General features: G+C 37.5%; 1 protein-coding gene and 1 pseudogene across 1 annotated transcript in view; both read right to left on the reverse strand.

The window, feature by feature from the left end:
• ANKRD31 (ankyrin repeat domain 31) overlaps window positions 1-13,070 on the reverse strand; it is a 138,123-nt gene that overhangs the window by 69,515 nt on the left and 55,538 nt on the right. Inside the window, exon 11 of the mRNA XM_047087997.1 lies at window positions 7,746-7,888. Within this exon, the coding sequence (XP_046943953.1) occupies window positions 7,746-7,888 (143 nt within the window). The remainder of the gene's footprint in view (window positions 1-7,745; window positions 7,889-13,070) is intronic.
• LOC124520116 (metallothionein-1-like) lies at window positions 2,073-4,833 on the reverse strand (annotated as a pseudogene).

Below are 13,070 nucleotides of genomic sequence, written 5' to 3' on the forward strand. Positions count from 1 at the left end.
ATCTGACTTCGGCTCAGGTCATGATCTTGCGGTCTACGAGTTCGAGCCCCGCGTCGGGCTCTGTGCTGACAGCTCAGAGCCTGGAGCCTGCTTCGGATTCTGTGTCTCCCTCTCTCTCTGCCCCTCCCCAGCTCATGCTCTGTCTCTGTCTCTCTCTCTCTGTCAAAAATAAATAAACATTAAAAAAAATTAAACAAAAAAGAAGAATATAATCAGGGAGGATGTCGGAAGTAGGCTTTAAGTAACACTACAAACACTAAACAGAGCCTAAATTTCCATGTTAGTATCTGGAATGACACAAAGGACCTAAATTTGTGTAAATTATATATACCCCCAAATTAAATATATATACATTTTTCCTTTTATAACAAAGCATTCTAGGAGTGAAAAACATAACACTACAAAGGGACAATATAAGCTAGATCCTCTAAAAATTATTAAGACTCAGCAATTCTACTTTTCAAATTATTATGAGAATTTAATATTAGATAGGGAAATAGAAAGTAATAATAGATATAATTAAACCTATAATTCATATACAAGCCAGGTAACAGTAGATAACAAATTTATGTCTGGATCTTCATGTTTTGTTCAGCAAAGAAAATACAGAGTACACAGCTTTCTTTTAGGAAAAGAAGTTTTCCAAGGGAGTTGCCAACAGGGCTGTGCTGTTTATCTCGAGATTCTGTGTCAAATAATAATCCACACAGTGAGGATGCACAGAAAGATGATCTCTTTTGCACTGCTGGTGAGAATGCAAACTGGTGCAACCACTCTGGAAACAATATGGAGGTTCCTCAAAAAATTAAAAACAGAACTAGGCTACGACCCAGCAATTGCACTACTAGGTATCTATCCAAGGGATACAGGTGTGCTGTTCCAAAGGGGCACATACACCCCAGTGTTTACAGCAGCACTATCAACAAGAGCCAAAGTATGGAAAGAGCCCAAATGTCCATCAACAGATGAATGGATAAAGAAGATGTGGTATATATGTATACAATGGAGTAGTACTCGGTCAAAAAGAATGAAATCTTGCCATTTGCAGCAACGTGGATAGAACTAGACGGTTTTATGCTAAGTGAAATTAGAGAAAGACAAAGATCATATCACTTCTCTCAGATGAGGACTTTAAGAGACAAAACAGATGAACATAAGGGAAGGGAAACAAAAATAATACAAAAACAGGGAGGGGGACAAAACATGAGACTTATAGAGAACTGAGAGTTGATGGAGGGGTTGTGGGCGGGGGCATGGGCTAAATGGGTAAGGAGTATTAGGAAGACATTTGTCGGGATGAGCATTGGGTGTTATACATAGGAGACAAATTATGGGAATCTACTCCTGAAATCATTATTGTACTATATGCTAACTTGGATGTAAATTAAAAAAAAAAAGCGTTTCAACATTTACCATAAAAGAAAAGAAAAACCATCTAGTGTGAGAGTGACTTAGGAACAAGGAGCATGAGAAAGAGGACTGGGAGAAAGGAAAAGGCAGGGGCTAGAACCTCACTTTCCTAGAAATCCGAGTTGGTAATTCCCAGGGAATGGATACATTACTTTGAGAGTCTCTGATTTAGACAATGGATAGTTTGCTTCACCAAATATCCACACTTACTCTTTCCCTCTCTAGCCTTAATATTATGAATTCTGCTTTACATATCCTCTAATTTGAAGCACTCTCTTCTCACCAAAAGGCAATAAATAAATGACTTTTCCTGAGTATTTCTCCCATACTTTAAACCTGCATTTAGGTTCTTTATTAGCTCTTTTTGGCTACCTAACAAATTACCCCCAAATTTAGTGGCTTGAAACAAGAATAACTATTTATAATCTCACAGTATCTGTGGATCAACAATTTGGGAGCGGCACAGGTAGGTGGTTCTATCTGAGTTTCTCTTCTCTTCTCTTCTCTTTTCTTTTGCCAAAGAGTCTAGATGGGATTACTGTCATTCAAGTATTTCATAGAAACAGGAATGTAACGACTGGGTCCAAGTAGTATGAAAAAGTAAAAACACTGCAGGTTTGTACATGCTGCTCTATTTCCATCAGGAATGGGCTCCCCCGACATCAGACACAGCAGCTGTACTTGTCAGATGCGTCCTTGCAGATGCAGCCCTCAGCACACTTGGCACCGCCCACAGGGCAGCAGGAGGAGCAGCTCTTCTTACAGGGGTGCATTTGTACTCTTTGCATTTGCAGGAGCTGGCGCAGGTGCAGGAGCCCATGGTGGAGCAGGAACAGCGTGGGTCTATTTCGAGCCAAGGTGAGGGTGGAGGTCCAAAGCAGGTGACCCGGGGAGACACTGGTGGGGGCTGGAGGTCTGGTCAGACTTATATGAGGATGTAGTCAAGAGGTTGGTTGGATACGATTATGTAAAAGCTTGACTGGGGCTGCAGGATCTGTTTCTAAGATGGCTCCCTCACATGGGTGTGGGACGGAGAGGCCCTAGTTCACTGTCACAAAGACCTTTCCATAGAGCTACTCACGTGTCCTCATGATATGACACCTAGCCTCACACTTAATGACCTGAGAGAGAGAAGAGAAAACGAGGAAGAAGCTACAATACTTTTAACATAGCCTTGAAAGTCATATACTGTCACTTCTGCTACATCCTAATTGTTAGAAGCAACTCACTGACACTCCAGCCCACAATCCTGGGGAAGAGAATCAGGCTTTACCTTTTGAAAGGAGGACTATTAAAAATTTTGTGGACATATTTTAAAGCTACCACAGGTTAACTCAAACAAGCAGAGCAATTTCAGGAAGTGGCTGGCATCACAATCCTCCTTATTTGGCTGGTCAAACAATAGACTCCTTAACGAAATACAGGTAGACGTCTACTTAAAGTTTGCTTATGGATTTTCACCTCAAAGCATATTATTGAATCAAGTGCTTTCTTCCCTCTAAAATCAGCTGACTTCCTTGTGTAAGAAGCAAGTAGGACAGAGAATAAAATTCTTTTAGGTTTCTATTTAAATTTCAGTTAGTTAACATACACGTAATAGTAATTTCAGGTGTACAATAAAGTGATTCAGTACTTGCATACATCACCTGGTGCTAATCACAAGTGCACTCCTTAATCCCCAACACCTATTTAAACCCACCCCCACCTCCCCTCTGGTAACCATCAGTTTGTTCTCTACAGTTAAGAATCTGTATCTTGGTTTGTCTCTCTTTTTCCCCCCTTTGGTCATCTGTTTTGTTTCTTAAATTCCACATATGAGTGAAATCATATGGTATTTATCTTTCCCTGACTGACTTATTTCACTTAGCATAATATTTAGAGAATAAAATATTTTCAAGTACTTGAAAAGACAGTATTATGACTATACAGAACTAATGAAACCTGCACAAAACAGAAAAAACTACAAAAAAAACCCTTCATTCGTAGTTTCATTGTTGATAATAACATTGTTAACATGGATAATAATATTGTTGGTAGTAATAAGTATATTATACAATAAAGAAATAAGTAATTTTTAAGAAACAAATGTTGAGCCTAAGAGAAAAAGAGACATAAATATAAAATTAGTTAAATGTAAATGTATAATATTAAGTTTGAAATAGTAGTATCAGTATGGGGTGCCTGGGTGGCTCAGTCAGTTAAGCATCCGACTATGGCTCAGGTCATGATCTCGCAGTTTGTGAGTTTGATCCCTGCGATAGGCTCTTTGCTGACAGCTCAGATTCTGGAGCCTGCTTCAGATTCTGTGTCTCCCTCTCTCTCTCTGCACCTCCCCCCACTCACACTCTGTCTCTGTCTCTCAAAAATGAATAAATGTTAAAAAAAAAAAAGAAATATCAGTATGAACTAATAATTTTTCTTTCTAAAAATATGTATTTTACTGAAAATGCCTAAAAGCAATGATATCCCATAGCAATGAGCACACCTAGCACCCAGATTGTGATTTCTAAATAGACTATCCACTTACAGACAATATAAGAAGAAACAAGCTATACAACACCACAAAAATAAAATTAGCCAAATCCAGAATTTAGGAAATTCTTTAAGACAAAAGCCAAGATTCTAGAACCCCTAAGAAAACACAAAATAGAGGAAGAACTGTTATAGGTTAAAACACACTTAAGACACACAACAAACATATGTAATATGTGGACCTTGATGGATCCTGATTCAAACAAAAACTTACTATAAAAACGCATTTTTTAGATAAACTGGGAAATTTTAATATGGACTGGATATTAAATAGTAAAAGAAACTATATTAGGTAGGATGATGTTGTGGGTGTAAGAAAAGTTCTTATCTGTCAGAAATGCAGGCTCAAGTATTTATGAGTATAATGGTATAATACCTGTGATTTCTTTTCAAATATTTCCAGTATCAACAACACACAAGTCGTGTTCCAGCCTGTTGAGGGAGTTTGGCTCTTTATAGTGTAACAGAATATACAATCAAACTTTAGAAGAGATTTCACTACAGATACATGTGGAATGAATAATCACCATGTTTAAGGGATGTTTTTCTCAATACATGTGAACCTAAGTAACACTGTCAGCCAACCTCCAAGTCAACATCTCATATACTCATACACCATACAACACTTCATCAAATAAAAGCTTTGTTAAAATCATGATAGCTTACACCAACTTGTCATGCCATTTCCTTCACCTATTAACAAAGTAAACCTAATAAAAGAGAAGTCAAGGTTAGCCTGACATGACTTGTTCTTAGGGATGCCTACAGATTCTCAAAGATCACTGCATTCTTATCTAAATGTCTCCTATGTGTCTAATAATTTGTTCCAGATTTTTCTAAGGAATCACAATGAGCCAATCATTTGTAATTCTCAAATCCCACCTTTACCATATTGGAAAATGTAATTATATTGACATATAATTTACATGCCACACAATTCACCCATTTAAAAAATACAATTCAATGGTTTTTAGTATATTAAGAGAGTTGTATAACTATAACCCACCATCTAATTTTAGAATATTTTAATTTCTCCTAAAAGAAACCCTTTAACAATGAACTGTTACACCCCATTCCCCACCTTCCTTTATTTTTTTTGTTTTTATTTATTTTTGAGAGAGAGAAGAGAGAAAGCAAGCACAAGTTGGGGAGGGGCAGAGAGAGAGGGAGACAGAGAATCCAAAGCAGGCTTCAGGGTCTGAGCTGTCATCACAGAGCCAAACACGGGGCTTGAACCCACGAACCATGAGATCATGACCTGAACTGAAGTCGGATGCTTAACTGACTGAGCCACCCAGGCAAGTCCCCACCTTCCATTCCTAATCTTTTCTGTCTCTAAAAGTTTGGACTACTGCAAATATTTCAAACAAATGGAATCATACAAGGTATTTTTAATGGCTTTTTAGCTTTTAAAAAATAGGTTATTATCTTTTAGGATCTCCCACCTTTTAGTATAAAAGTTAATTCCTGTAAGATAATACATTCAAGTTCCTTCAACTCTGGAATATTTAAGAAACTCACACTCTCCAGGTGCCTGATGCAGTATCAGGTTCCCAGGACTTCCTTGGTTTGACATTTTTAGTCCTATAACAAGTAATGCATGGGAGCAATACCCAGAGTCTAGACCATTTCTCTGATCATCTTTGCCTTACATATGAGATTCCCCAAGGTTAGCCTAGATCCTCATCTGATGCTCAAGCTATCCCTACTCCATCCTCCAAAACAACATCCTACCCTACTTTGATTTTTAAGGCTTTGGTTCTTAAGTCAGTCCAGAACTGACCTGGAATTTTGGAAATCTCTCTTGGACTGGGTGAAGTAACTTTCTGGCTCCCCCCAGCTAAACAGAACGGGAAGGAACAAAGAAGACCGTGACTTCATCCCACCCCACCAGGTTTCAGCTTTTAATTCTTAACAACTGTTCTCTGGACTTCAACTTCCATCTTGCCATTCTCTTTTCTCCCGCCATCAGTCAGGATATGCCACGGTGCCAAAAGCACATCAGTTATAGGAACACAAAGGTTGGCATGAGGGAGTGAGATAGGAGCGAGGTAACTAGATTCTGGAGTCAAAGGTGTGTGTCCTTGATCCCTTTTACTTCACTGAGGGAGTAAGAGAAGGCTACATGTCTGCAAAGGAGAGACAGAAGATAGCCAGTTCTAGCCTGTGAGGCAGAAACTGACTAAAGCCGAGTTACCAGATGGGACAAAGGAAGAACTGAGAAAGAAAGGAGGAAAAAGTGAAGTGGTCAGGGCTCACCTTGCCCAAAGGGGGAAAAAACTTTTGACTAGGGTTAAGTCAGCCCTGAATAGTTGGGAAAGCAGATGGGCCAAAAGGAGAGGGAAGAACTGCTTTGGCATGAGGTTTCTCTGCTGGAGGCCAGCTTTGAAGAGGGAGTAAAGGACAGAGAGGGCTCACACCACCACCTGTCCAAGCCTGCATTCCTTTGGCCATTCAATTAGGTCCCAGGCAGAATTCCCCTCCCCACCCAGCTTTCTCTACAATGTGGAGGGTGACCACCTACTAATAAATGATATAGTATCAAAAGAAGGCAAAAGAATCTAAACTTTCCTGAAGTACTGTTTCACATTAGGAAGGGTTATGCTGTGTCCATGCCCATGGCTCCCAGAAGCCTTCCCCAGATCTATTTGTTAGGCATTTCTTCTTGGAAGCAAGTGTATCATAACTTCCCGAGCTCAGCTGATTAGCTCCCTTTTCTACCCTAGGAGTTTGAACCCAGAGGCAACTTCAATACATGAGATAAAAAAACATTAATATTTTCAGCAAGTATCTCAATCCGGTAATGTGGTGCCTGAACCAGAAAATGTCTGGCAAGCTCAGAATGTAAGTTTATTTCTGAAATAAACTGCACGTGCTGAAACTGATCATCTTAATTAATATTATCATTATAGTAACTACCAATTTGTATGGAACTATAGTATTTTGATATTTTAAACAGTAGTACATCTATGCTAGTATGTACTGGTTAATCATTAAACCTAAGAGATTCATGTCTTATATGGACTCTGAAAGTGACACTAGTGTCCAAAAAGGTGTATGCCTCCAATTGGGACTGGACATCACCGTTTAACACTCTGTAAGCAGAAAACGTTCTGCTAAAACCTATAGAGCACCATACTGAAATAGTCTAAAGAAGTATATAAGTTTAAAAAATACTATGTGAGGGCACCTGGGTGGCTCAGTTGGTTAAACATTGGACTCTTGATTTTACTCAGGTCACGATCTTGCAGTTCGTGAGTTTGAGTCCCTCATCAGGCTCCATACTGACAGTATGGAATCTGCTTGGGATTCTCTCTTCTCTGTCCCTTCCCCACTCTCAAAAATAAACTTAAAAAATAAAAATAAAAAATACTATGTGTATCCATGGGGCATCTAGCCGGCTCAGCTGGCTTAGAGTCTGACTTCAGCTCAGGTTGTGATGTCATGGTTTGAGTTTGAGCCCCATATTGGGCTTGCTACTGTCAATGCAGAGCCCACTTGAGATCCTCTGTTACCCCCTCTCTCTGACCCTCCCCCACTTGTGTTCTCCCTCAAACATAAAGAAACATTAAAAAAAAATACTATGTGTAACCAAAACACTACCTGTAGTTATTAAAAGTAACACATAAAATAGCATCTACCATATTAGACACAATAAGTCTATCACAAAGTAAAACTTTATTCCACATTCTGAGTACCCATTAGAAGAATAAACTATAACTGAATCCCTATTGCTAGCTTCCGGAGATTTTTAGTATCTGTAGAATGTAGTATTTGATCTGCAAACAAAAGCATCACAGTACCTGATAACGTCCATTTATGACAGCATCGTGTAGGGGAGTGATCTGGTACATTCCTTTGATATTTACATCGGCTCCACCTTTTAATAGTTCACTTGCTGTCTGATAAAATCCTCCTACACTAGCTTCATGAAGTGCTGTCCAACCTATTTTACAAAAAGGAAATGGTATTTGTTTATGTTTGGCATCTTAATGTTTTGTGCTTGCCCTTATAAACTATACAAACTCTAAGTTGTTTCTTTAAAAATATTTTGATTAGATGAGACAAAATAATCCCACCATGAAAATAAACTATTATTAGGTGGATTCAATAAATCTGAAGGCCAAATAAAATTCCTACCCCCAACTCAATTGTGAAAATATGAAAAATATGAAAAAAATAAAATATTTGAAACTATTCTTGTCCAGCTCAAATAAAAACGCTGTAAGGGAGTCATTGTTAGCTTAAAGAAATGCTAATTATAGGCTACTTTTTTGCAAAGAGGGAGAAAAAACTTTATTTCTAGCTCACGGTACTTCCATTAAAGTAACCCAGCTGTCAGGAATGCACAGAGGTCACTTCAAAAATAAGGGCTCATTTTTAAAAAGCTCATTTGTAAAAAGCTATTTACAGTAGTTCTAACACAAACTATTGTAATAAAACCAGGCATACAAGTAAGTATCTTATGTATCCTTAAGTATGACTTATGTATCCTCATTAGCCAGAGACAATGGTACGTTATATTTATTCAATTCCAATAAATCATATGATTGATGTAAGAAAACCTAAAAGGTGCATGTTAAAAGTGTATTAAAAAGGGGGGGGGGTAATATTTCATTAACTCTTTCCAGAACCTTCTCCATAAGCTAGGGTTTCTCTATCTCAGCACCAACATTTTGGGCCGGATAATTCTTTGTTGTTCTGAGCATTCTATTAGATACCAGTAGCACCACTCCCCCATTCCAGTTGTAACAACCAAAAATGTTTCCACAAACTGCCAATGTGCCCTAAAAGCCAGTATCACCCCAGTTAAGATCTATTGTCATAAGATGCTATAGAAAGAGTTTCTCCTATAGTATTAAATAGAAAGCTTTGAGGAAGAAATGAAGAGCAACAAAGAAGGTAAATATATAGTTAATAGAGGAGTTTTTTCCTATAAATTTCCTTAAAATGCATGTGACCATTTAAATTGAAAATCATAACATTATATTTTAGTGTTATTAATTTATATAGCTGTTATATGGCATAAAAGATAAGGGAGATGTGTTCAACGTTCTGACATTTTATAGAAATATTAATATACTAACTCTGAAAAGAAAGAAACATTAAAGATGTACATTGCAATCCCCGGGGTAATCACTACAAAAAAAAAAAATGCAAAGACATAGAAAGGAAAAAAAGGATAACATACATGAGGAACAATTAGTAAAATCACAATCCTCACTCAATCCTACCTTTTATATTAAATTAAAATTGGCTAATTGCCCCAATTAAAAGGCAGAGATAGTCAGAATTTATCTATTTCTTTTTATCTAAAAGCTATCTATAAGAAATATGTATGTATGCTATCTATAAGAAATAAATTTTAAATATAAAGAGGTTGAAAATAAAAGGATGGAAAAAGAGCAAATAGACAAGAAACATAAGATACAGCTAGGATGTCTATATTAATATCATATAGAATAGCTTCAAGACAAAATATATTACTAGAGACAAAGAGAAATATTTCAAAATAATTAAAAGGTCAATTTATCAGAAGACATGACAATTTACAACTGTGTATGTACCTGATAACAAAGCTTCAAAATACAGGAAGCAAAAATGGACAGAATGAAAGGGAGAAACAGACAACTCCACAAACATAGTTGTTAATATTTCAATATTCCTCTCATGAAATGATAGATAAACTAGGCAAAAAAATCCATAAAGAAAGACATGATCTGAACATTATTAATCATCTGCATCTAAGCAACAGTTAGAGAACATTACATAAAACTGAGGAATAAACATTCAAATACACAAGGGATATTAACCAAGAAAGACTATATACTAGGAAATTGACCGATTCTCAATAATTGTAAGAGGATAAAATTCACAGAAAGTATATACTTTGACCAAAAGTAATTAAATTAGAAACCAATATCAGAAAGATACCTGGACATTCTTCAAATACTTAAAAATTTAACGACTTCTTGGCACAAAACCAGACACATAGACCAATGGAACAGAATACAGAACCCAAAAATAGGCCCACAAATGTATGGCCAGCTAATCTTTGACAAAGCAGAAAAGAGTATCCAATGGAAAAGTCTCTTCAGCAAAAGGTGTTGGGAAAACTGTACAGTGACATGCAGAAGAATGAACCTGGGCCACTTTCTTACCCCATACACAAAAATAAACTCAAAAAGGAGAGATATCAAAATCCTAGAGGAGAAAAAAGGCAACAACCTCTTTTACCTTGGCTGCAGCAACCTCTTGATAGAGGTTTGGGTTACACAGGTGAATATATATGTCAAAATTCATCAAATAGCACATTTGAGATCTGCATGTCACCATATGAAAATTTTACCTCTAAAAAAAATTGAACTCTAGTTAGAGATATTATTTCTCAGGTGTTTAGTGGTAAAATGTACTAACTTTCTTTGAACTGTGTCAACATAAAGATGGATTGATGGACAGAGATTTATAGATGTAAAGGTATGATGGATAGGCAGGGGCTCTGCCCCCTGGTTCCTGGCACAGAATGTCTAAACCCTTTTAAACACGGGTGCTAGGAGAATCTTTTGTTCTAATATTTGGTCTCTCACCCCAGTTACTCATACAGAATCCCCAAGACCTTTACAATTTCCCAAGTGATAAAAATGTCTGACACAAAGCTCCTAAGTCCCTTATTCCCTGGGTGATAAAAATATCTTTTGTTCTAGTGAGGCAACTTTTGGTGGGCTCCCAGGTTGGGGCTGGTCATAAGAAAGACTAAACCATGATCAGAAACTTGGAACTTTCAGTTTCATGTCCTTCCAACCCCCACCCTGCCTTCATGATGAAGAATCCATGAAAACCCCAAAACTCCGGGGTTCAGAGAACTTTTCCACACTGGTGAACACAACTACGTGCTAGGAAGGTAACACACTCCAATTCCACACGGACAGAAGCTCCTGTGCTCAGGACTCTTCCAGACCTCACTCTATGTATCTTCATCTGGCTGTTAGTCTGTATCTGTATCCTTTGTCATATCCTTTATCATAATAATAAGTAAACTTACATGGTAAACATAAGTAAGTGTTTCCCTGAGTTCTGTGAGCTACTTTAGGAAATGATTGAATCTGAGGAGGGGACTGTGGGAACCTCCAATTAGTAGCCAAGCTGAACAGAAATTGTGGGCAACCTGGGGACCTACTACTTGTGACTAGCATCTGAAGTGGGGGTTTCTGACTGAGCCCTTAACCTGTGGGGTCTGTGCTAATATGGGCTAGTGTCAAAAATGAATTAAATTGCAGGACACTCAGCTGGTGTTGGAGAATTGCTTGATGTGTCCAAAACCCACATATGCGATATCACAAGTGTTAGGAATAAAAGTAGAAGAGAAACACACAAGTGTTCTTCCTTTATAGTAAGTATGTGATGAAAATAAATATGTAGAATGTGGGTATTAGGTATACAGATGCTTACTGTAGATTTTTTTAAACTTTTCTGTATGTTTGCAATTTTTCATAATGTCATAAAAATTTCAAATAAATAGCTCACTTGTGAACTTTTGAAACATAAGCACTTAAGGACTACCTATTTTTAAAAACGTAACATAAAAATTAGGTCCCTCCAAGCACTTTTTCTGATAAAAAGTGTGAACTTGTTTAGATTTTGGGACCTGTGGAAATTTGCTTATCAACGCATATACTGATTAACCTAATTATCTGCCACCAGTCTAGGATGAAAAATGAAACGTGAGAAATCCAAAAGTTATTAAAGAAGATGATAATTTTCCTTCTAGAAAACTTCTTTTCCTTATTTAGGTTTTGATTAAACTACAATAAAAGTTAGTTTCCTAAAGGGGCAAAAATGACTGCTTTAGGAAGGAGAAACCCATAACAAAAGATTAGTTTGTTTTCCCTGAGCCAGAATGATGAAAAACATAAGGTAAATGTACAGTGAAAAGCTAGTCTCCTGTTTTAAATTTACTGCAGAAAATTCCCAAAGAAGAGAATTACTGCATGTCAGTAATTCAGAGTTAACGGTGGGGCCTCAAGGAAGGAGTGAAAAACTAATGCTACTCTGGAGACCTAAACAAGAATGAACCAGTGATGAATAGTACCAGTCTTAAGGATTAAAGAAATTCCCAGCATCCACAAAGCCAGATGGACCTTTATTTTGCAGAGAGAGCCATGGTAGACCAGATATGGCTACACATCTGACAGAAAAAAATCAAACGGGGGTGCCTGGGTGGTTCTGTCCGTTAAGTGTCCGACTTCAGCTCAGGTCATGATCTCGCAGTTCATTGGTTCGAGCCCCGCGTTGGGCTCTGTGCTGACAGCTCAGAGCCTGGAGCCTGCTTCACATTCTGTGTCTCTCTCGCTCTCTACCCCTCCCGCACTCAACACTCTGTCTCTCTCTCAAAAATAAACATTAAAAATTAAAAGGAAAGAAATCAAATGTACAAAGAATTTCCCTTCCCTTAGGGATTACTCCTTCTGTGTTATAAAACCACTCCTTCAAAATAAAGATGGATCACACTTTACAACAGATCTTTTATCTCCCAGATCTACCAGTGGAAGATCCTTTTCTTTTTAAGTTTATTTATTTATTTTTGAGAGCACGAAAGCATGAGTGGGGGGAGGGGCAGAGAGAGAGAGGGAGAGAGAATTCCAAGCAGGCTCCACACTGTCAGCACAGAGCCTGATGCAATGCCTGAAATCATAAACGTTAAGATCATGATCTGAGACAAAATCAAGATGCTTAACTGAATGAGCCATCCAAGCACCCCTACAGGTTAGAAGATCCCTGAACATTTTTTTTTCTTTTTAAAAATTTAATCATCTTGAAGGAAATATCTTTAAAGCTTTATAGGATTATAAACTTCCCAGAAAGAAAATATAACCTAACACATTTTTAATAAAGATTCAAGATCCTAACAATCATAATATTAGTTACATGCTCTAATGTAGCAATTGTTAACACCCATGGAGGTCTAGGTGCATGCTTTACTACATTATACAGTCCTCAACAATGTGTCCTCTCATTTATAATTTTTTTGTCTCTTGCCTTGTTGTTAAACTTCTTGCTATTATCAACATTCTGGTCTGTGCCAATCTTTGCTTTCATTTCTACTGTGCCATAAACTTAGGAATCAGAAT

Source organism: Lynx rufus, unplaced genomic scaffold, assembly GCF_022079265.1.
Source record: "Lynx rufus isolate CCGP_SWC_20201006 ecotype Redwood Valley unplaced genomic scaffold, mLynRuf1.p SCAF_1, whole genome shotgun sequence".
NCBI classification, from domain to species: Eukaryota; Metazoa; Chordata; class Mammalia; order Carnivora; family Felidae; genus Lynx; species Lynx rufus.